At 42.1% G+C, this 25,838-nt stretch overlaps 1 protein-coding gene across 1 annotated transcript in view; it reads right to left on the bottom strand.

Moving 5' to 3' along the window:
- Nucleotides 1–25,838, bottom strand: part of LRP1B (LDL receptor related protein 1B) — a 743,096-nt gene that overhangs the window by 213,555 nt on the left and 503,703 nt on the right. Inside the window, exons 8-11 of the mRNA XM_060279545.2 lie at nucleotides 17,738–17,960; nucleotides 14,618–14,789; nucleotides 9,094–9,237; nucleotides 6,613–6,849 (exon numbers count right to left, since the gene is read on the bottom strand). Coding sequence (XP_060135528.2) covers nucleotides 6,613–6,849; nucleotides 9,094–9,237; nucleotides 14,618–14,789; nucleotides 17,738–17,960 — 776 coding nt within the window. The remainder of the gene's footprint in view (nucleotides 1–6,612; nucleotides 6,850–9,093; nucleotides 9,238–14,617; nucleotides 14,790–17,737; nucleotides 17,961–25,838) is intronic.

Below are 25,838 nucleotides of genomic sequence, written 5' to 3'. Positions count from 1 at the left end.
ATGCCAACAGACTAAATGTAATGCAGACATCAAGGAAAGGAAAGGAAAATATTTCTAAAGTGTTTTGGCAAATTCTTTGCAAAATTTGTAAGGGTCCACTGTAAAGATAGGGAAAGGAAAAGACCTAACTAAAAGCGACTGGAGATTCGTACTTAGCTCTTCTTAATAACTGTTATCAAGGAAATGGGTTTTTAACTTTCTAGGTACAATGAAGTTCTTTCACTGGACGCCATCTGTGTGTCACACACACACACCTGTAAGTTTTTGAATTAAGTGAATCTTTGGGATAACACTGTAGTAGTACAGAAAGTCACATGGCAGGATCTGTTTCCAAAACACAATATAAGGAAATAAAAAAAATAAGCATTTAACGAATTAAAAGGAATAAGGCTGCAAGCCGCTTAGGCCCTTTCAGGTCCTTAAAACAAAGGTTTTGAGGATGTTCTAACAACATAGCAAAACATTTTCAATAAAAAAAATACTCTGTTTTTGCTTTCTACTCCCCCACTTCCAATATATTTCCTGACTGGCACTAGGCTTGACAGTTTCCAAAGTGATTAAATATAGCAGGTATAGCAGTAGGTCTGTGAGAAAGCCAACCCAGCCTCTGACATGGTAGATTATAATATGATTATATTGTGATACATCACATTTAAGCTTGGCAAAAGTAACTGAGGGATGGTAATAGAGGTAAAAAAAGATTGTGGTATAGAGGTAAATTTTGAAGTGCAGATCTCATCATGGCACCCTCATCCCCAAAGGAGAATCTGAAAGAGCAAGTACCTATGTTGATTAGGTATAAAACCCAAAGAGCGGCAGTATTGCACAATATTCAATTTATTGAAATGAGCTAGCAGTCACAGAACAGACAGAGGCAGATTTAGGGTAGCGCAACTGGTTCCCCCCACAGGGTGCCTGTAGGGGGTTCCTGCCTGCCTCCTCCTCAAAGCCTAGTTAGCACTTGCCCAGCTTTGGAAACAAGAAAGAAGGGCTCTTGGGAAGGACGTGGCAGCCAGGGCGATCGACCCTTTCCTCACCCCCCTAGCCATGCCACTGTATAAACAGAAACAAGAAAATCAAAGGGATAATGTATACATTGGCAAATATGTAAATGGAATGGAACATGCCCAATGAACATGAGAATTAATTTCAGAATGGATTGTGACATGTTTGTACATTCCTATCTATAATATACAAAAAGTTCACTTTCTTTTATCAAAAATTCCTGCAAAACTTGAATCCCTGCCTCAAACTAAAATTCTTCTCCATCTTATGATACTTTCCATCCAATGGAAAATGAGTGAAATGTTAAGGGCAGACTTCTATGCACACTTAGGTAAAGGTAAAAGGACCCCTGACCATTAGGTCCAGTTGTGACTGACTCTGGGGTTGCTGCGCTCATCTCGCATTACTGGCCGAGGGAGCCGGCATACAGCTTCTGGGTCATGTGCCCAGCATGACTAAGCCGCTTCTGGTGAACCAGAGCAGCGCACGGAAACGCCGTTTACCTTCCCGCTGTAGCGGTACCTATTTATCTACTTGCACTTTGAGGTGCTTTCGAACTGCTAGGTTGGAAGGAGCTGGGACCGAGCAACGGGAGCTCACCCCATCGCAGGGATTCGAACCGCTGACCTTCTGATCAGCAAGCCCTAGGCTGTGTATGCGCACTTACTTGGGAGTAAACTCCATTTAACTTAGATGGAGCTATTTCTCAGTAAACATAAATTGCATCAGCCTACACATATCATTAATCACGACTGCTCCTTTCATTGCCTACACTTCAAAATAACAGTACTCCTCAGTTACTAATCCAAAAGTGAAAAACTTAATTAGTTTCACTTTGGAAAAAGAACCTATTAAGGATACTCTTTATATATACACACACACATTCTCTTCCCTTCGCTGTTGCTACACAAACAGCAGATGCACACAACCTCCTCTAATGGCCTTTCCAGTTTTTGTATTTGATCTCTTTTAGTCTAAGATCATTTTAACCCAGGCCACAGACAGAAAGATAATCAAAGCTGCTGGAAAATTGCAACTCTTACCAAGCAAGTACAGAAGTATTGCTATGTTGTTGGCATCATTAAACAGTGCCTGTGACAAGTACACCTAACAAGCACCTTCCTTAGCAAATATAATGAATGCTCCCCCTAAATTGATGGGCTTTTCTGCCTGTTCACTTTCCCTCCTTTTTCATTGTAGGTTATGCTCCAACACGGGGCACACAGGTGGACTAATAAAGGCTCAGACAACTTTTAATTATTTCTGTTATCTGAGGCAGGCAAAGCTGTATAGATCAGGATATGAACTCAAGCTGCAATCCAGACCCTAAAGGGGGAGCGGTGGGCTTAATGGCATGACAGTGCCACCACTGCATTCATGCCAGTTGGGAATCGGGATGGAAGGTGGCTGGTAGTTAAATTGCTAAAGATCCCAGGTTGGATCAGCCCCTTTCTGCCCTGTTTCAAGGTTGGCATCCCTCCGTAGGAGGAATTATCCACTCATTCGAACTCTGCCCTCACAAGGCCAGCACAAGGTGCGTTTTTGTGTGTGTGTGTGTGTGTGCAGCCTCAGTACCGTGTTTCCCCTTTTTTAATACGTAGTCATTAAGTAAGCCATGGCAGGATTTCTAGGCATGTGCGAAACGTAAGACATACCCCAAAAATAAGACATACCTCGGAGAGGTTTGAGACCATGTGGGAGGGGGTGCATGAATTGAGTGCGTTGCCAGGCGAGCCGCGCTGGGAGCCTCCCCACTCTTCCCAGGACTTTTTTCCACTCGGGCCGAGCGCCCGGACAGGGAAGCCCCCCGGTGTCGGGAGCGCTGCTGGCCCCTTCCGCGCCTCTGGAGCATTGTGGGCTGCATGGCCCAAGGCTGAGCGGCGACGGGAGGCCCGCTGGCCCTTCCGTGCCACCAGAGCAACGGACGGCGGCGGGAGCGCTGCTTGCCCCTTCCGCGCCTCTGGAGTGTCGTGGGCTGCATGGCCCAAGGCTGAGCGGCAACGGGAGGCGTGTGGGCCCTTCCGTGCCGCCGGGGCAATGGGTGGCGGCGGGAGCCCTGCTTGCCCCTTCCGCGCCTCTGGAGCGTCGTGGGCTGCATGGCCCAAGGCTGAGCGGCAACGGGAGGCGTGCGGGCCCTTCCGTGCCGCCGGGGCAATGGGTGGCGGCGGGAGCGCTGCTTGCCCCTTCCGCGCCTCTGGAGCGTCATGGGCTGCATGGCCCAAGGCTGAGCGGCAACGGGAGGCGTGCGAGCCCTTCCGTGCCGCCGGGGCAATGGGTGGCAGCGGGAGCGCTGCTTGCCCCTTCTGCGCCTCTGGAGCAACGGACGGCTTTTTTTTCTAGCCGCTTTTTAAAAACAAGGCGCTGGACTGGAGGGACCTTTGGTTTGGTCCGCCTGAGCTCTTTCTGTTTAAGCGCGGGAGAACAGTTCTTTGGAGAGGCTCTCCCAGCTCCCGCCTTGGGCTCTGCAGCACCACCTTCCACACAGAGGAAGCGTGAGAAGCGCAGCTGCCGAGGGCCCCGCTGACCCACGCGGAAGCCATCACGTCCCTCCCTCAAAGCTATGTTGTGCTGGAGCAGCCCAGCAGCTTAGCCGGCAACGTCTCGCCCCGCTCCCAATCCGCCTTGCCACCCACGACTGGGCCATTTCAGATTCCACCCCACTCCTGCCCTGCCTCCTCAGCCGCTGTGCGATCGAGCCCCCGCCAGCCAGCCGCCCAAGCCTGGCTCCTTGAAGGCTTCGCAAAATCCCTGCCTAGGCTGGAGCTGGGGGAGCCTCGCGCCATCGCTTCACACACCCGCTCACGGCGCGCCCCAAGCACCAAGCTACCCCGGCGCGGGACCTGCCCGGTTCCCGCGTGCGCAGGTTCAGGCCGCGGCTTCGGCACCGAACGGACGGTGACGGGAGCGCTGCTGGCCCCCTTCTGCCCCGCCGGAATGTTGTGGGCTGCATGGCCTCGGCGCCCGGAACCGGCGGCTGCTGCAGCGCCAAGCAGCGCCCCGAGCCAGCGGCCTGTCATAAGGTACCGACTACACTTTCCTCCCTTCCTGTATTCCGAGAGCCAGTCTCTGCAAATTCCACCCTTCCTGTCTGCCTTATAAGACCAACGAGCAACAGAAGGTACCGTAATAAAATAAAATAAAAACCTAATAAAGAATTAAGACATCCCCTGAAAATAAGACACCTTGTGTTTTTTTGAGGAAAAAAAGTTATAAGACGGTGTCTTAAAAAAGGGGAAACACGGTAATAGGTTGGTCAATAAACTAAGGCCCCTCAAGACACATGTGCTGTGGGTGGATACAGTTTCATCATATTCTGTATGATGATGCATGCAAGGACTCTCCTGATCCACTTCAGGCCAAGTTAGCCTCAGTGGCTCCTAGTATCAGGTGATTGACAGGTGAATGGCCTCACTCACCTGTGAAATTTGGCATGGCAGGGATGAGAAGATAGGATCTGGCCCACCGCTCCGAAAATGTTCTCCACCCCTGACTTAGACTATATACTGATGGACCATATACACAAATGCGGTGTAATATAATATACAAAACAGGAATCAATGGTCCAGATTTGGACCCCATTCACCTATTATTCACCCCTGTTTTATGTAGTTCAGACCATTCAAATGCCGTCAGATTATCTTGACCAAGAGAAGATAATTTAATCAGAAAGGAAAAGTGAGGGCGACCTAATATATAGGAATTCTGTAAATAAAAAGAATCTCATTTGCAATTAGATTTGTCCTTTGTTTTGATGTTGGGCAGAAAGAGAACTAGAAGGAAGAAAATAAAAAAGTGGCTGGAATATTTGGAGGCAGGGAATATTGGTCGAAACAAATCACATCAGCAACCAACTACAGTAGAAGGAAAAATAGTATCAAGATTCTGCCAGCTGCAGGATATAAAGAAATTGATGCAGTGGGAAGGGGGAAGGGATAGATCATTTAGATCTATTAGCACTTATTAGAAATCAGTGCACCTAGTAGTTAGTTTGAAATGTTCAAATTTTCCTTAAGCACATATTAGCACTGTGTTATAAAGAATCTGTCTCATGATTAGAAAATGATTATTTAACAGTAGCTGAGAAAAAAAATCTCATTACCATGAAAAATGCAACGGAGCTTTCATGAAACAAAAGCATAAAGACACAAAAAAGGTATTCACTACTGTACTCCTGGTCAGCTCAGCAAGGGCTATGAAGAATAGCAAATGAGATCAGCAAGGAAGGAATTAATTCCACTGTCACTTAAGTAGCAGAGCTTGAAATGCTTTTCTTTGAAATAGGAGTTTGGATATAATCTGCTGGTGAGTGAAGCTGCTTAGATGATTGACTGCAACGTTTCTTAGGTATGTACAAGTTGAACTAAAGATGTCTTGGAAATAAGCTTGGTACCACTTGATGCCTTTGATGTATTGGGGGGGGACCCTTCTCTGGGTATTTGGGTCATGCAGGATATGTTAAAATTTGATATACTAATGACCATAACATGCAGCATGTGCTTTGCAATAGTGTTTTTGCAGTTCCTGTAGGCTTATTATGAAACAATTCTATTACTTTGCTGGCCAGGGGGAGCAGGGGGGGGGGAGAGAGATAACCTTTTTTTTAAATCTAGAAAAATGCATAGCCATAGAGGATGAAAGTAGGGATCAGTACCAGGCTACCTGCCTTGTATAGATCTGTAAGATCAACTACACGGGGGATGGAGAACTTAGGACTGGGGGGTCAAACACAGCCCTCCAGACATCATCATCCATCCCTTGGGATTCTCCCTATGCCACACTTCCCAGCCAGATCTTGCCCCTTCAGGTCATATTCTGCACTGGCTTTGCATCGTCCTTGAAATGCCCCACTCCCATGGAATGTGCTCTTGATCTCTGATATTGCCTCCTTCTTGCCTGACTGTATGTAGAAACTGGCTGGACTAACACATTGCTCTACCCAGTGTTGCGGCCCTTCTCACCACTGGCACATCTTGCATGTGGCCCCTGGAATGTGGCCCTTCGGCTGAAAAAGGTTCCCCATCTCTGACTTTGATCACCTGGGGACATTTTACTCAAGGCACCACACCTTACATATGGCCACGAACCCCAAACAGGCACGTTCCACCCTCATCCCTAGACTTTGGAACACTCTTCCTTCTGCCGCACGTGGAGCACCAGCAAAGATGTTGCTTCAAATGCTCAGTAAAAAAAGTATATTTTTTTGTGCAGACTTTCGCTGATCCATGAGATTGGATCCATACTACTGGATTCCTGTTTAATTATGTTTTCACAATATTGGTTTACCACTTTGATTGTTGATTTGTACTGTTTGTACACAACTTAGAAACATTTAAAATATTAAGCCATTTAAAAATACTTTTTGAAGAAATAAAGTGATTTAAAGCAGGATTTCCCAAACTTGGGCCTCCAGCGTTTTTTGGACTACAATTCCCATCATCCCTGACTACTGGGCCTGCTAGCTGGGGGTGATGGGAGTTGTAATCCAAAAACAGCTGGAGATCCAAGTTTGGGAAGCATAGAAACATGGACACAAAGTAGGTGCCAAGTTCTTGCAAATGCTTGGGTGAAATTTTATGTTTATATGAAATCCTTCTAAGTTCCACCTACCATCTTTCAAGATTGTCTCCCGCTCAGAGCCATCAATTTTTTGACGTCCAATCAGGAAGCTGGTAGTGTCAGCAAAGTATATGTAATTGGTCTCAGCATGAAAATCCAGAGCTCGAGGATTAACTAGGTTTTCTATGGGGATCATATATTCATCAGCTACTTTGGTATTCAGGTCCATTCCCCGTATTATTCCCGGGCGTCCCTTGCCATAAAACAGGAACAACTCATTCTTTGGTCCTGCATAAGAAAGATTACAAACATAAACCACCAATGCTGCCTAATTTCTTTACACTGAATACTGTCACTGTTTAATTAAATGGTGCAATTAGTGTGCCCCCCCCCATTCTAAATTCAAAATTAAGCTCCCAAATATTCTGAATGTATCTAAACTCAATATGACTGGTTAATTGCATTATCTTAATTAAAACACAAATTACTTCTGTGACTGAGTTATATCTAATTAATCACTGCCTTTTCTGTAGCAATACATGTTTCAAAAACTGAATCGACCATAGGATAACATTAGAGCCAGGGTAAAATGGCCTGTTATACTCTTGTAGGCATTCTCCAAGTCATTAGGATCTATTGACAATACCAGTACAGTAAACTTTAGCAAACAGACAAAAATGTGCAAAGCAAAGGATTGCAATTTCAACTGTTCATATCTGTGCAAATGATGCATTCTGCCAAAGTGAAAAACGTAACATACAAATACCAATCATGTTGTTTCTTTCTTAAATAGCGGCCCATTTAATAACTTGGGGCATTGACAGAATTATGAAGTCTCCTTCTGTATAAACTACAGTGGTACCTCTACTTACGAATAACTCTACTTACGAATGTTTCTACTTACGAATGGAGCTCCGTCCGCCATCTTGGATGCGGTTTGAATAGGATTTTTTATACTTACGAATTTTTAGATAGGGTTGCTTCTACTTACGAATTTTTTCTCCCAATGCATTCCTATAGGATTCAACTTACATTTTTTTTCGACTTACAAATGTGCGTTCGGAACGCATTAAATTCGTAAGTAGAGGTACCACTGTATACAGTATTTAAGATCTTCCACTTAACACCATGAACATGTTTTTGTAGAGCCACTTTTGTCTGGACTGGAGGCCTGCGTTTAAATATTTCCTTACTCAGTCATCTCCTGCCATTCCCTTTTAGCCGTTCGGAAGATCACTTCGCAAAGCTATGTCCCAGATTGGATTACTGCAGTGTGTTCAATCTGAGGCTGCCATTGAAAAACGTTCAGAAGATCAACTGGCACAGAGCAGCCTTCACCAGCCTTGCGCCCTCCATATGTTTTAAGACTACAGCCATCTGTGCAAAGCTGGAACTGAGGTGAGCTGTAGTCCAAAATATCTAGAGGCACCCAGGCTGACCAAGACTGGTATTATAAATATTCTGTTTATATCACTCTCCTGCTGTTTCAAGTGTTTTGGTTGCTCATTTGCTTTTGAGCTCATTCCAAAGTGCTGGTTCTGACCATTAATATCTACACGGTCTGGAATCAGGATACCTAAAGAACTTACTCAGGTGGTATCCCATTGCCATCTCATGCACAATGAGTGAGGAAGCCAGGCATGGTCTTTTTCTGACTACAGTATTTAGGCTGTGAAAGTCTTCATCAAAGGTATTTGCATACCTGCCTCACTGCACACCTTTTTGAAAGCCAAGCACTCAGAAATACAAGGATCCAAACCTTGGCTATTTGGAAAACCTTTGGATTAATTTAATTATGTAGCTGTCAACTTTTGTCTACATTTACATGGGCTTTGTCTTTATAGATTTGGTAAACTTCTGCTTCTGTGAACTGCCTTCAAGATTATTGCAGGGAATGTGAAATATTAATCTTTTAATGAGTAAAAAGAACAACAGATGCTATGGACTACAGCCAGTACAAAAATGTTCAGAGGAAGAAAATACTTCTGCAAAACTACCTGAATGGTTCCATTTAGCAAAATGTTGAGAATATAATGCTGTTGCCGTTAGCTCTGGGTCAGTAAGATTTCGGTGAAAGCAAAGGAAGTGCAAACATTTCATGTACTGTAATTTGCACGAAGCAAATCCAGTTTATAAAGGCAGCAAATGTATTAAATCAATAAGTTATAGGACTTTTTTTGGTTACAAATTAATGATGACTGAGAGCCCTTAATGCAGCCTGAGAAGGATTTTGTAGGATTAAGACAAAGACTTATCACAGTAGCATATTGTAGGAGACAAGGATAACTAGATAAAGCCACAGGACTAATTTACTCACCTCTGCTGCTGCACAGCCAAACCCGAGCAAAAAAACTTACACCAGGAAATAAAAACAGGATGGGGGTAAAATAGCAGGTGCATATTGCCAAGCACAATTCATCAACTATCACTTAAGGTTAGCACTGCTGCTGTTGATGATGATGTTAATTAACACTCGGAATCCCACTCTGAAATATTAGCTGCTGGCAAAGTGTTTGATTTTAAACAACATACTTTTGCATGACCTGCCATCACTTCCCAAGACGAAACCCATCCTGCAGCGACAAGTCCTGGCTTTGTAGCTGCTGCTGAGCAAACAGATGTGTGAGCATCCCCCTGGCATTCCATATGGGTCTAGTTCACATGCATGGTTCCTGACTGCAACAAATGAAAAACAGCAGGTTAGAAATCCTTTTAAAGCATCACTGTCATATGCATCAGTGTGGAGAGAGAACTTAGGTGACAGGACACACTTGAATGCCACAGCATTGTTGCCCCCCACCCCTGCCACACGCACACACACACACTCACTCTCACACACACTCCCAGCAGCAAAGAGTGTTTAATAAAAGGGATGCAGCACGTAGTCCACAAACAGTAAATACTACCTATTTGGCTAGGACACAGGATAATCTTTATGGATTAAAGCACTCTTCACATATATATTCTTTACTCGTGATTATATTACAGTGGAAATTATAACATTTTGGAAAAGTGTGCACTGCATGATCACAGCTGCTATTGCTAATCACTGTTCTTCAGTGATCCATGTCTGCTCTTAATGTTGCTGGATAAATGAAAAGTAATGTATTTTTCATCTTTTGTTGGAAGCCACCCAGAGTGGCGAGGGAAACCCAGCCAAATGGGCAGGGTATAAATTGTTGTTGTTGTTGTTGTTGTTGTTGTTGTTACTTGCCCTGGCTCATACAGCACTGCTACTCAGATCTTGTGCATAACTGTTGTGCAACTACTATGGGTGCACAGTCCATGTTGTACATCTCCACTGTTCCTAAAACCCACATTTCCCTTTGATCATATTTAGTACAAATTTCAGTATAGCTTGTAAAACTTTACCACATACATTCATTATTTCTTTAAAGGCTGGGTGCTTCCATACTATGGTAGGATGACCAGGATACAACCTGGAAATGGGCTATACAGTGGTACTTTGGGTTACAGATGTTTCAGGTTACAAACGCTTCAGATTACAAACTCCGCTAACCAGGAAGTGGTTGTTCCAGGTTAAGAACCTTGCCCCAGGATAAGAACGGAAATCGCATGCAAGTGGTGCAGCGGCAGTGGGAGGCCCCATTAGCGAAAGCATGCCTCAGGATAAGAACCATTTCAGGTTAAGAACGGACCTCTGGAATGAATTAAGTTCTTAACCCGGGGTACCACTGTATGTTCTTTCAAATCACCAGATTAAATGGGGGAAATAGTGACTCACCAGTTCTTTCTCTAATTCCTCTCCCTGCCTTGTAATGAGTAGATCTCCAGATATATCATAGAGCAGGAAGAGGAGAGCAACAGCCAGAAGATCCAGGTACCAATTGAGGAGACCCAGCTGTATTGCCTACTTGTAATGTAGTTTTAAAGGGGCAAGTCTAAGATGATTAACCTGGAAACCCTGCTCTTTAAGGTCTGCTCTTGCAGCCCTTTTAAAGAACAAAAAAGGTAAATATTAATGAGGTTTCCTCTTCATTTACTGCAATGCACTGCCACTTATTTCTTTATCTTTCTTCTTCAAAAGATAAGCACTAACACTCTGAGGACTGGTACAAACATTTCTCGTTTGTTTTAAAGGAACAAACATGCCTTTCTTGTAACCATAACCCCCTGCTATAAAGTTGTCCCTCATTTGCTTTGTTCCTATCTTATACCCAAGACTCAAGACTGACCCCATTGCTCCCATTTCTGAACTAACAACAATAATCACTTCCTGTATGTGCTAAGAAATACAATGTTGAAACATATGTACAAAGTGTCTGGTAACTAAGACTCCCGTATATGTTACACTGTAGGAGCTACTTTCCCATAGTTACAACCCACAACACTGCTATAATGTTTGAAGGCTGGTAGCCACATGAACAGGACAAATAATACAGATTGTGCTCTCTCTGATCCTACTTCCATAATAAGAACCTGATCCACTGGCCAGACCCATGAAAAAGGCACCCAAAACACTAATGTTTAAAAGGCATATGATAAGAGGAGTAATACACTTTAGCTCTGCCATTGTAGGGATTCTATACTTAATGCTGATAGCTTTACTGTGCCGTTGTAATATAACTGTTCAAAGGACACTCACATCATTTATTTTTTTTTTAAAAAAGCATGGTAGTCATACAATATAATTCGAATCCCAAAATTCCTATACTGGCAATAAGTAGTGAGGAAACATCCCAGCTCACGGTATAAAACTCAGTGAGGGATTCCACATTGCGCCACAGCAATCATTTTGCCATCACAAACTTTTCAGTCTACCATACATATGATCCTGCCTCTCCTCCCCCTGCATGCTCTTCTGAGGGTTCTCGCCCCCCCCCCCCCCGGTAAGAGCCAGTTTGAGGGGTGCCAAGTGTGCAGGGGAAGGAGAGGGTAGAAAGCCTCATTGCAATCTCACCACCTGAAGAGGTAGGCAAATGACAACAGTTTCCACTGTAGATCTTAGCATGTGATCCGGTTAATACGGCACTGAGGACAGCGGTAGTCATATAACATATCATGACCACTACCATATTCTTTCATTTCCCTGTGCGAAATCCTGGACAAAATATTGTGATTTAGCGTGCCTGACTACTGAAGAGCAGTGAAAAATGTCAGGATGAAAATAAAATTCCTCCACATCAGCAGCAACATAAAATTACTGAAAGTGAAAGTTAAGGTATATCACTTAATGTGTTCCACATTGGCAAGAGTTTCAGATGAGAAGGGTTTTTGCAAATCTTAATCTCTAGAACATCCAGGTACTCCTTTTTAGGAATAGAAATAGAGGATGAATATCTTTCCCCCAGTTTCATCCAGTATTATTTGTTAAAAGAAAAACACATTATAGCTAAATCTCAGAATTATATAGTTATAATAAGCGTTATCACTGATTCAGGCCTCAGGTTAGAAAGAGGATGGGAGACAAGGGCAATAATTATTAAGGGAGATTCTTCTTTTCTTTTCTTTTCTTTTTTGGATTGGAAACCAGAGCAGCTGCACTGTTACAAACTACTACCAGCTAGTGCCCTATTTATTTCCAGGTTCCTGACCTAATAACATTGGGAGAGCAGTTTCCCAAATTGTAGAAGTAGTTTGAGATAAAAACCCATTATACCAAACAATTTGTAAAGATAAAGGGAACACTATCAAGTATAGTGTTCTGCAGACTTGCCTAAGCAGTTTTTGTATGGAGGCTCTTTCACATCTGACAAGCCATGACTTGCTACCGACAAACCATGATTACTTTTTGGAGTTTTTGGTTATGGGCTGGACATGATTTTGTTACAGGTGAATTTCAGGGTCACCAGTAGACACCCATGTTCATAAGGAATGATACTGATCTACAGGGCTATATTGCTTTTTAAGTACTGACGGTGGTTTTTCATTGTTGGTTACTCTACAGGAAATACAGAATGGGCCTCAAAAGAGATTGAGCAACAAAAAGGACAAAAAGGAATATTGCACCAGAATACGAAATTGGTAGAATACAAAATACAATGGTAGAACGGAGAATAATGTAGATTTTTTTTAAAAAAAATCCTCGGGGACCAAATGGAATCTGTTGTAATCCTCAACAGAAAAAAATAATTACCAGTACCAACTAGAATCATCAGATGAATTGCTCCAATCCAGGTCTAGCCATGCACAATGAGCTCCTATGGGAATGTTTACCCCAACCTCATCAAAAGAAAACACCCAGGTTTGCATGCACATCTCTATTAGCTGTGCACATGGGAATGTTGCTTCTGTTCACAAATATCCTTTGGTAGATGGCGTTAATATTTCAGTCAAAGTACCACTAGCATGTATGCAAAAGGTCTTGTAAGAATTAGCAGATGATGACGGCCGCTGGAGCAGCTCTTTGGGCAATGGTGATTGCTGTTTTCTCTACCTCCTGTTTCAGATATATGTGTCCAAAGTCTCAGCTTCCATATACTTCTTAATAATACCTATATTTTAATGATTTTCATTTCCAAAGGAGCAGCTGGCTAAGTTTCTTGTATTCTAAATACACCGGTAACCTGTTTGTATGAACTCTCAAGCATAAATATGAAATGTTTGATCTTGAAAGACCTAAAGTTGCATCCCAGCCACTGCTACATGACATTAAAGACCTTACTGGGGAGGGGGAAATATGAAGGGAAAATAAAACAAGGATTATATAGCCCATTGCATGTGGAAAATAAAATACAAAATACTTTTGTTATCAATAAAGGTGCCCCCCCCTTTATTCCTATTCTGTTAGCTTATTTTTCAAAAAATAAATAAAATGGCTCACAAAGTTGGTAACTGTAAAACAGCAAGATAAATAATACCCAGCTGATATGGTAGCCAGCCCGGCAAAGCTTAACAAGCAAAAACATATCAATTCAGAATAATATAATTGCAGAAGTATAGCAAATGGCACTAAAGGATAAAACGTAATTACAAAAGGTGCAAGAAGCAGTAGAGCATAATAATGTACTAGGCACACTCAAACCTCCCAACTCCCTCTGAGAGGGATAGAAAGTCATTTTGCAGCAATATACTTCTTCATGTGCTGACATCAGAGATCTGAACTTATAGGATATATGGATGTTCTCTCATTCAATGTTTATCGTCACACTTGACACAGCTTTTTGAATCCTTTGTAAGAAAGTAACTCTTATACAAAAAGTGTGGCCACAAGTCTACATCGTTATGTTTAGATATCCTGTTTGTGACAACAAATAAATCACAGCCATTTCTTTTTTCTTTCTTTCACTACTGCTAATGGTTACTAGGTGGGCAACCTATGTAAGATAAGAATCATAATAAATTTCATTGGGTGGGAAATCAACCAATGAGTCCAGTCAACAGAAGTCCTATGCAAGGACACTTGCACAATAGGGTTTCCTCCTTCATCTCCATCTGTGCCCCCCTCCACTCCCAAAAATTGTCTGGGGCGGGGTCAGGAGAACCCTGGGACAGCATATAGGGAGAAGAAAGAGGGATCATTCTTTCTGGAAGGCCTAGATGCTTGCACTAATGGAATAATCAGAAGAGGGTGACATTGAATTCCTTCCGTTGTTGTTAAGAGTTAATTTTTTAGCATTAATTTTATAGTTTTAAGAGAAGCATTAATGGGGACATTGGACCTGGTTGACAGACTATTTTCCTACCATGATGCAACTGTGGAACAGTTATCTTGTGGGCATTCATATGGAACCCGTTCTTGTTAATGACTTTTCCACTTACCCTGTTGGACTAAAATTTTAAGTTCAGCTAATGTCTTGGTAGCTGTCTAGTGGAAATAATGGGAAACTAATTTAGAATAATAACAACTCTGCATTGGAATGCACAAATGTAATTCCAATCCCTACCGAGACACCACCTTTTGGAACTGTTTGCACACTCGGGTACCAATCACTTTTCTCCCCAGCATAAGTGAAATTGAATAGAATCAGAATGCCCATACCAGTGGAACCATGCCTATAATGAAGAGTGAAACTGCTTCCCTGATTTCAAGGTCTACATTGTTTCCTTAAATCAAAGGTAGTAAAGGATAGCAATGAAGTTGCTGGAGCCTTACCTGTTGGTTGGATTCTTGTGTGGTACACATGGATCTCTTGAGCATTTTCAAGTCTAATTAACACCTGTGTATCTGTGCCATTAAATCTGTTTATTTGTATGACACTGTAGTTATCTAAATTTGTTGCATACAAATAGTCTTCAAATACAGTCAGCCCATAAAGATGTCTAACCTGAGGGAAGAAAATATATAATCATCATATGATCTTATCAAAAAATTTCCTAATCAAATGGTAATGCAAGGCTACACACAGAAATGAATAATGGGAATCATATTTATAAAGTCAATATTTGTTAATGAAAAACTCATTAAGACTCAAACCACAAATGAATTCTGCTTTCTTTTTACTTCCACAATATAATTTTGTTTTAAATTAACTCAGAAGAGTTGTAAAGAGGTTTAGGCAAGTAAGAACATATCAGATGCCAAAGGGATTAGATCAAGCACAATAAGCTTTCTCCAACTGTGACCAGTATTAAATACTTGAGCCTACATCAGGCGTCTATTTGAAGGAAATAACACAAAAGCAAGAATGATCGATGCTTCTGATGTAACTTCCTAAAGGCAGGGTAGAGTGACATGTTCAGCTAAATCATATGGACAGAAGCACATGGGATGAGAGCCAATAAACCATGTGGAGACACAAGTCCACAGCCTCACTTGATTCAGATGTCATGTCGAGAGAGTGGGTATCATCGACATAATGATGGCATTTCACCACAAATTCCTGGATGATGCCACCCAGTGGTTTCATATAGATGTTAAAAGGCATGGGAACAAGATGGTACCCTGTGAAACCTCATAGTGCAAGCACCAGGAGGCTGAGTTAAAGTCCCCCAATGCTACTCACTGGAAGTAACCCTGTAGGTAAGAGCAGAAGCACCATATGAGTTCCATCTCTCATAAGAGCCATTCTAAAAATATATATATCATGGTTGTTGGTATCAAAAGTTGTTGAGAGATCCAACAGAAGCAGCATAGTGACACTCATGCTGTCCCTCTCTCTCAATTTAGGTCATCAACCATGGTGACCAAGACTAATTTAGTGCTAAAACAAGCCCTGAACAGCTCAGATAATCCATTTCTTCCAAGCATGCCTGAAGCTGTCCAGTCACCATGCTCTCTATCACCTTGCCCCAAAGAGGAAAATTTGTAACTTAGCAGTAGTTCTTCTATACATCTGTGTCTTAGCATGGTTTCCTGAGGAATGGGTGCCTGCACACCTATAGTCAGCATCACTACCCTCCCACAAGGATGTATTAATCACCTCCTGGAACTACTCTATCAATCTATTCTGCCCAGCTTTCACAACTGATGAACTGTGGCCAAGAACACAGGAGGTAGGCCACATTCCTTCAAGCTCCTTGTCTACAATTTCAGGCCACAACAACTGAAAGGGTCTAAAACAACAGAACCAGAGTGTTCTGGACACCCTCCCTGATACTGTAACTACACCACCATAATGTTTGCAACAAATCTTAATGACTTTGTCCTCAAAGTACCTTGCAAATCTGTCACAGCAGGCATCAGAGAATTTTGTTGTCCCCATCTCTAGCTAGCCTATTTCCCACCCCGAAAAGTGCTGCAAGTTGCTATTTCAACCTGAAAACTCAACAATGGCAGAGAAGTAAGATTTCTTTTCTGCTATCACTGACACATGATAGGCAAGCTTGTGTGCGCCTATCTGTGTTCAGTCATGCTCTAAGATTTCTGCCATCTGCTCTCCAGCCATCATCCGGCTTATTTAACTGCCTGCAGCTATCTCTCTCTCCCCCCCCCCACCAAAAAAGAAAACCAGGGAGCTGATCAAGATCTGCAATGCCAGAGAGGATGCTTAGGAGCAATGTTGTAAATAGCTCTACTGCCATTCCACAGCAAGACAAAGGCCTTAGCAGGAGCCGGCAAAAAAATCCCCAGAACATTCAAACTCTGTCAGAGTCTATAAATCTCTTGGGTGGGGGTAGATCATCTTAATCCTTTCCCTTTCAAAAATCAGGATAACCTGCCACTGAAAAATCTACCCCAAAACTCAGGGTCTCTGAGAAAGTGAAAGGTGCTACTGCTAGGAGACTAGTGTGCGGATGTGCGTAATGCAAATGCATGAGATAGATACAACAAATTAAAAAATTCTTATGTAGAACGAAATCTACGGTAATCCTTTGACATTCCTGTTGTGATTTAAAACTGTGTCCTACTAATACTCCCTCGTGGATTTCATTTGAGCCTGTTAACAGCAGTAGTTTTTGGCAGCCCACCCTGAATTTAGTTTAGATTAGCTTTCCATATGCTAACCTATATATCTATAGGCAAGCTGAGCTTAAATCAGCAGGCACACAACTGGAGGTCCGAATAGGCCAGGCATCCCCAAACTGCGGCCCTCCAGATGTTTTGGCCTGCAACTCCCATGATCCCTAGCTCACAGGACCAGTGGTCAGGGATGATGGGAATTGTAGTCCAAAACATCTGGAGGGCTGAAGTTTGGGGATGCCTGGAATAGGCTGACCAAAACTCGCAACTGTCACAGGCTCAAAGAACTGTACAATACAGAGTCTTCCCAAAGCAAGGACAAAACCTAATGCTTGATGGTTCCTTGTATCAAGAGGCCTGTCGGAGATGTGAATTAGCCAGAGCTCAACACATGAGCTTCACTGTATGCTCACTTTGCGAATTAGTTCACACCATTAGATTATTTGAAATTACTCTGAGGAGCAAAACTGTATGGGGTCCAAGAGATGAAAAGCCACTTACTTCCATCACATACCTGGGCTGTGTATTATGCATGCTCATTTCTCACGCTACTACAATTTTGTTTACTACAATTTAAAAACCTGCATTTCTGGGTCTTGAGTTTGGCAGTTTCAGGAAGTCCATGCTGAATTGATATTGAATTTTCATCATAAATGCTCAAAAAAACCATGTAGAATTTAGTATACAGCAACAGCCAGGCAGCCAACACTTGTCTCACTTATAGGCTCACGTTGTTTGCTAAAAATTATGAAACCGTCTTTCTGTAAAGTATTTCAGTGGACACAATAATTGCCATTAGGAATGGCTAAAGCTATGGACATTCACAACACATGCATACACACATGTAAGTATATATGGAAACATAGTACTTACAAGTCGTCCTTTGATTATTGTGTGTCTGTTGTGTCCCTGGTAGTCAACAACTTCTACAGAGTCCAGATAGACATCTACCCAGTAAACATATTTACTGATCAGGTCTAGAGTAAGGGCAGTTGGCTGCTCTATTTTAGATACTACTATCCTTGTTCTGTTCATCCCATCCATGTCACATCTCTCAATTTTAGCAACATTCCCATAGTCGGTAAAGAAGAGTTTTCTGTGAAATAACATTAAGGCACATTTTAAAAAAAAAATATGCATTTTTGACAGGAAGCAAAACCACAAGGTTTATTCCCTGAAAGAAGAGTTCTCTCTCTCTTAAATTAGTATTTAAATATATTAACTTTTAGAAGAATAGCTGTTTCAACCTCTTTTAGGGGGAAAAATAAAGGTGCAATCCAAACTCCTCGTCCTTGACAGTGGGGCTTTGGAAGCAGTAGCAGAAGGTGAGAGGGGCAGGGTGAACTGGCCCAAATTGGGCCTGATGATGTTGCATGACGACAATGAGACTGGCTTGGATCCATGCGATTCCGGGTTGGTTTAATTCCATCCCCAGCCCATCCTTGGAACATCCCGTTTCAGGGCCTTTCACTGGCTACAATCAGTGGGCAGCCCATTCAACGGCACTCCCACCGGCACATTTGGCAAGGCTGAAGGCTGCATAAAAAACTCATGCTTGCATCAGTTTGGTAGTGGTGGCCAGCAGATGGTCAGCTCAGATGGGAATGTTCAACAGAGGGCCACTTCCATCTAATCCAACCTCGCCCACCCCCAACCCAGAATAAGAAGGATGTGGCACTTAAAGACTAAAGAAAGTGTAATAGTGTAAGTTAGTTCCACAATAAAACAGCCTTTTCAGATGCTAAAATACTTTTCATTGTTTTTAAACCTTAACAGCTCATGAATTGCAATATTAATGAATATCAAAACGTTTTAAAAAACAACCTAGTTATGGTATTCAACTTTTACTCAGAGTAGAACCATTGAAATGAAAGAACATGACTGTTAGGTCTATTAACTTCAAGGGGTCTTATCTGAGTTGAATACTACCCTAGGTAACAAAAGTTACAACGATTCTACTTTATGTTTACAGAAGAATGACTGTTACAATTTTGAATACTGAAAAGTGTATTCCATAATTTTATTTGTTTAATTTGTATACTGTCATTCCTCAAAGTAAGTCACGGCAGTGTATATGAGGTAACTGATTTTCACAACCTGTGACGTAGGTTAGACTAAGAGAAAATGAGTCACCTGAGATCACACAATATACTTACTAGTTAAAGAGAGTTTTGAACTCCCACCTCTACAACCCTTTCTTATAGCACAGCAATACATGTTACAAAAATGCAGAAAATAGACACATCAATGTTGTTGATAGTGGAAAATAGAAACTTTGCTGCTAAATACAAAAGACAGAGAGATACCAGACCAAAGCTACGCATGACTTATTTGGGCTCAACTGACAATGTTGTCCTCATGCATATTCAGAACACAAAATTTAAATTATGGTTTTGTGAATATAGTTTTTAGTAGTACAGAGCGGCAGAACAGCAAAGTAATTAAGCAGCTGGAAAAGTAAATGTGAGCTATTGACAAATAATACATGCAGAAGTAATCCAGAGTTCATGACTATCTCATCTTTTGCAAAGCGTAACATCTCACAGAAGGCAAACTATTGACACTTTAGTCTTATCCATTTTGAAAGAGAGAGAAAAAACTGCTAAGCCTTGAAGAAGCTCTACTGCATTTATCTCTCAATAGATTTGACTCACTGATTCATTAAGTATAAGACTAACAAGAATCTATCAAACGTACCTCCAAAGCTTCTAAGCCTGATATTTGATTAGCAACCACTATGTTTAGTAAACACAAATCAATTTCAATTAGCCTGACAATATTTTAACAAGATTACTTTCTCATGAGACTAAATTACATTTGTAAATAGAAGACCAACTTGCCATGACTTTTAACACTATAAAGAATAATCCGATTTCGAGAGACTGAATGGCATAATATTGCTGTACAAATCAATGAGATGATTTTCCTGTAAAGTGCTGCTATTAGAATTTGAAGAAAAGGCCTGAGTTGATGATGATTAAGTATTTTTTAAGTTAGTAGGATTTAGCCAATCTAAATATTGTGTCATCCCACCAAGGGCATGATCCAGTTAAAGTTAAGTACTTGTAAATCCCATTGATTTCAGTTAGAGAGACTTAAGAATGCACTTTGCAGAATCAGACCGTAAGTCCAGTAAAGGTCAATGGTTTTCTTCAAACTGTGTTCAGAGGAACTCTGGGGTTCTTTGGAAATTCATCTGAGTTTCCAAAGTTACGATCAGTAATGATGGAGAAGCTTTTCTTAAAGGCTGCTTGCTACTATTGATCTAGAGAGGCATGGCAATGGTGGACTTGGCAGTACTCCACATGAATGTACTATGCAACCTAGAACATGCCCCGGAATTCTCTGCAATATTCAGAGGTCTTTTTTTTTTTTGCAAATGGTCAGGGGTTCCCCAGTAGACAAGATATTGTGAAATGATTCCTAGAGGGTAGAAATTTGACACCCATTCTCCTCCGCAGGTAACACCTGTGTTATTTGAAAGATGTCACTAAGTATACTTATAATTACTGGAGTAAAGTGCTGAATCTATGTGGAAAATTTAAGTGGTTGGAACATGTAAAACAGGTCTAAAGCACAACTTATGACTAGAATATCATGGACAAATCTTGAAAAGAAATTTCATAGACAAACAAGGCTATAGACTAGGTTTAGCAGACATTTTCCCACTGAAGTATGACAGATGGCTGTGGTTTCATTCCGGATATGGCAAGTGGCCATGAATTTGTTAATTACTGGAAACAAATCTGGTTTACTACAGTGTTATTTATGATTGTTATATGCTGCACTTATCCCTTCCAAACTGAATAATGCAATGAAACATGAAGCAGTGGGTAGAAGAGGAAATAACAACGCAAGTTAACGTATGTTATAAAATGTGTATCCTCTTTTTACTCATCAATGGCACTAAGAGCAGACTACAAAATATAAGAAAACACAGCAACAAATATATACAACAAAAGCTACCATTTGCTAATTTTTGTTCTGTTTAGTGCTGGGCTGAACCTTTTTGATTGACCTTTCTTTTGCCATTGAGGAGAAGACCAAATATGGTCCTAAAGAGAGTTATTCACCTGATATGACCAAGGGGTCTAGTCCTAAAACACACACAGACAGAGCAGTGTAAGGCTCTATGCATGGAGGGTCTGAGCACTTCCTGGAGTGACTCCAGGAAGCTTGGACCCTGTGTAGATAGCCTAGGGTTCAACTAAAGGCTCCTAGGCCACCCTATACAAAAAAAGGGTGAGTATAACCCCCTTGCAAATTTCTTTGAAGATTTCTCACTCCTCAAGTTGTCCTCCAATTTTGTTGAGGACAAATGAACAGGAAAGTTATGGAGCAATTTTTAGCCCACTGTTATTTCTGTTGCTGAAATACTGCTTTTGTCAACATTAGTGACAAAGCCTCCTGCAATCTAGCTTCTTGTGCATAGTCAGGAAAGGCTGCAATCAATACATCTTCTGAAGAACAACTGCATCGTCCATTAACTTTGTTTGCTCTCTCAATCACCTTCATTATCATCAATAGGGGTCACAAGTTCTCATTATACATTTTATGAGGCCTGAATGGATATCAATGTAACTAACATCTTATTAATAACAACATTCCCTTTTCATATCTTGGGAAATTGCTAACATAACTGAAGCTGCAGTCCTATATATGGTTACCTGGGAGTGACCCCTACTGAACACAGGACAGTAAACAGGCAAGGTTTCGTTCATCCTGGAAAGGAAATCCTTTAAATAAAAACTTCAGAATATATACACACCAAAGTAACAAACAAAAACAATACCCCCAGTTAAAAATGTCATAGATTGTTGAATTAACTAAAGGCCTGGGAGAAGATGAATGCTTTTGCCTGGAGCTTAAAAATGTGTAATGACGGCACCAGGCGAGCCTCCTTAGGGAGAACATTCCACAAGCCAGGAGCCACCACAGAAAAGGCTTGTTCTTGTGTTGCCACCTCCTGGACCTCTTCAGTCGTCTTCTTCTTCTTCTTCTTCTTCTTCTTCTTCTTCTTCTTCTTCTTCTTCTTCTTCTTCTTCTTCTTCTTCGATCACTCATGGTGCTTTAGGTATTGCAGTCCTGACCCTGTTTTGCAACAGATGCCCTCAATTTTCCTCTCAGGGTACAGTCATACCTCGGTTTAAGTATGCCTCGGTTTGAGTATTTTCAGTTTAAGTACTCCACGGACCCATCTGGAACGGATTAATCCACTTTCCATTACTTTCAATGGGAAAGTTTGCTTCAGGTTAAGTACAGACTTCCGGAACCAATTATGTTTGTAAACCGAGGTACCACTGTACCTGACAAACAGGCTCTCTTGTTTCCACCACTAGGGCCACTGAGGGATGCCTTTTCTGATTTTAAACACATAGAGTCATCACCATCCATATTCTAAAATGGGCAATTCAAATAAACAGTATCATAAAAGTGAAAGAGACATAACTAAGCTCCCCTTCAAGCAATTCAATAGCATTAGGAAGAACAGCTGCATGGAGGATAGGATCTGCTAAGTAAAGCTATGTTATACAAGTCTAGATTTCTAATTTAATATATGTATTAAAGATTCAAGAGTTTCAAGGGATTCAAAGGAGAATTGCAGTTAGCATTAGCATAAAAAGATAGAACAATGTTGCTTAGCTAACCATTACATTCTAAGATGATTGCTCAGTGTCTTACCAATCTGAATATAGTAGTCTTATGAATATGGATAGAGATACAGTAAACTTATTTATGTGGTAAATGTGGGGATCCAATCATGTCATGTATCATGTTTTTTTCTCTCTCCATGGGCACATGGATGGAAATACTTTGCACACTGTGGAGTTAATGACAATAACCCAGCGTTTTCTCCAACCTGGTGTCCTCCAGATGTTTTGGGCTAGAGCTCCCATCACATGGGCCAATAGAAATGCAGCCTGGGACCAATGCAAACTGTGGTCCAAAATATTAAATGGTTGAAGGCTGCTCTAAAAGGTTTCATTACGAGGAAGCATTTTTCCTCCTGGAACCAGGGACATAGAATACATATGGAAACCTGCCTTGGGGGCGTATGGGTGACAGGAGGGGAGAGATATTTAGAAGTGAAAAGAGGAGGAGGTTGGCTCCAAGTACACATTATATACATATATTATGTTTAACCGAGTCAAAATATTTAAAAGCTGACAAAATTAATTAGTGATTTATCACAAAGCTAACCCCTTCCTCGTGTTGATATTGGTATCTCTCCATTTTTAGCAAGTGCGGGTGATGCCAGCATTACTAGCAGATGAAGAAACAGTCGTGCCATTAGTATACACTCTGCCTGTTTAAAGCAGAGACAATTCAAATATGCTACAAATATTTATCCTGCAATCCAAGGGGAAAAGATCCAGGATTTAGAGGAACCCCCCCCCTCTCTCTCTCGGTATATATATACCCTTATATATATACATACCCTTACAACCCCCCCCCCCACACACCATTATAAAAACATTACCTGGAGAAGAGAAGGTTAAGTAAGGGGTGATATGATAACCATGTTCAAATTTATAAAAGGATGTCATATAGAAGAGGGTGAAAGGTTGTTTTCTGCTGCTCCAGAGAAGCGGACACGGAACAATGGATTCAAGCTACAAGAAAGAAGATTCCACCTAAACATTAGCAAGAACTTCCTGACAGTAAGAGCTGTTCGGCAGTGGAATTTGCTGCCAAGGAGTGTGGTGGAGTCTCCTTCTTTGGAGGTCTTTAAGCGGAGGCTTGACAGAGGGGGCATAATAGGTCATAGATCAGGACAGAGTTGGGGTATTCACGGGGATGAGGGAGGGGGATGAGGGAGGGGGATGAGGGAGGGGGATGAGGGGGGAATCACAGGGGTAAGCGGGGGGGTGAGGGGCAGATTGGGGGAATCACAGGGATACGTCATGGATCGGCACAGGGTAGGGGGAATCACACAAATAACCCACAGCAATGCGTGGCAGGGCCAGCTAGTGTGTGTATAAAAATGCATATATTTAGTGAAAATGGCATACAAAATGCATCATCTTAGATCAGGGGTCCCCAGACTTACCCGGCTTTGGGCCGGTGCCCGCCGCACCGATCGCGTGGCAGGCCAGAGGGCGGGGGAGTGCACGCCAGTGCACGCCCGTGCGCATGCGCACACACACTTATTGGCGCGGTGGCGCACTTCCAGGTCAGAAAAAGCGCCGGAAATCATTTGTGTGCATGCATATGGGCCTCCCCCGACCTGGAAGTGCACCGGAAATGACCTCTCCTGGGTTGGGAGAGGCCCATACACATGCACACAAACAATTTTCGGCGTTTTTTTCCGACCTGGAAGAGCACCGCCGTGCTGCGCGCCGTAAGAGCGGGCAGCGGCGGGCGGCAGGGGTCGCCGCGGGCCGGATTGGGAGGCCAATTGGGCCGCATCTGGCCCGTGGGCCATAGTCTGGGGACCCCTGTCTTAGATCATTTTAGAGGACACTGCTTTGTTTAAAAAAAAAATGTGTGCATGAGGCAGAATTGCATAGAATCATTCCTGCATTGCAGGGGTTGGACTAGAGAACCCCTGAGGTCTCTTCAAACTATATGATTAGGAGAAATTATGATTAGGATAAATTCACTAACATGCTAATTAATTTTCATTCTCTCTCTCTCTATCTCTCTCTCTCTCTCTCTCACACACACACACAAACACACACACAGAGAGAGGGGGGGCATTCTTGGAAGCAGGTCTCTGGGCTCTTGCTCTAATTCTTTTTTTTACTATATAGCAGTATCCCTGGTAACGGGGTTAAGTTTAATTAATGCCATTTCTTTTTCCATTTAAACCAGGAAAAGATCAATAGATGTGATTAATACTTTTCATGGTTGCAAAGTTTTAATGTAAATTAGTGCTAATTTTATTAATGTGTACCTAGAAGCTAATTTGGAAGTAATAGTATTACAATTCTGCCTTGCTGGCTTGCAAACACTTTTCTTTCTGCCTTCTCCTTTTGCTTCTGTCTTAAGTAACAGAAAAGAATCAGTCAGGCTTGAAAAAAAGATTTGGCAGAAACCAAATGATCCATTTTATAACTAGGAAACAGTAAGGCTCCGCCAGTCAGTCTGACAGCTCTTGTTAGAAAGCTACAGAACAATCTGCAATAACATTGTCTGCATGAGCCAAATGATTGTTAAAGCTTAAATAATTTCACTTTGAAATGAATTAGTATACACCCAGTCTGATCATACACCATTTAAATGAAGGTATTCATTTAGCTACAGAACAAGGGCAACACCAGGCAATAATTAGCCTTGCTTCTTGTACAGCATTAACCAGTAGAGGTCCAAATATCTGCCTGGTGTGTTTCCTCAGCTCTGACCTGGAGGAAGATCCAATTTAAACTATACTATCATTCAGAGCTTATCCACACTTACTTTTCCTCTGCTTTTTCCAGGTCTCTGTTTCATACCTTCATTTATAAACACCTTTTTTTTTTTTTGCTCCAGAGCTTTCCCCAAGAAAGCCCACTCTTTAAAGCTCAAGAAGGGCAAATGGCAATTTGTGGAAAACCTGAATGGACATTTGCTCTGATTGAGTGGTAAAAAGCGGGCTTTCACAGGGAAACCTGGGGGGGGGGGTATGTTAAAAATACACACATGGGCAGGGAGGGAGCTTTTAAGCACAGAACAGTGCCTGGAAAGAGCAAAGCAAAATGTAATTGTGGATAAGCCTCAGTCTTTTCTGTCTCCTAGAACGCCTGACCATAGGATTAACTAATACACAATCTAGCATAAGAGGAGCCTGCTGGATCAGGCCAATTAACCATCTGCTCCAGTGTCTTATTCTCACAGTGGCCAACCAGATGCCTGTGGGCATAGCAGCCAACTCCTAGGGGCTGAGGTTCCCCGCCACCCATAAAATATTTGAGAGGGCCAGCTCCCTCCCCCCAAAAAACATGGGCACTGCCATTCAAATCGTGTGTCTGTGTGTTGTGGTTGATTATCCAGG

The sequence above is a fragment of the Zootoca vivipara genome, chromosome 1 (genome assembly GCF_965207765.1).
Source record: "Zootoca vivipara chromosome 1, rZooViv2.hap1.1, whole genome shotgun sequence".
In the NCBI taxonomy this organism is placed as follows: domain Eukaryota; kingdom Metazoa; phylum Chordata; class Lepidosauria; order Squamata; family Lacertidae; genus Zootoca; species Zootoca vivipara.
Note: the sequence above shows the minus strand (reverse complement) of the source record. Positions and strands in the feature narration are given on the sequence as shown.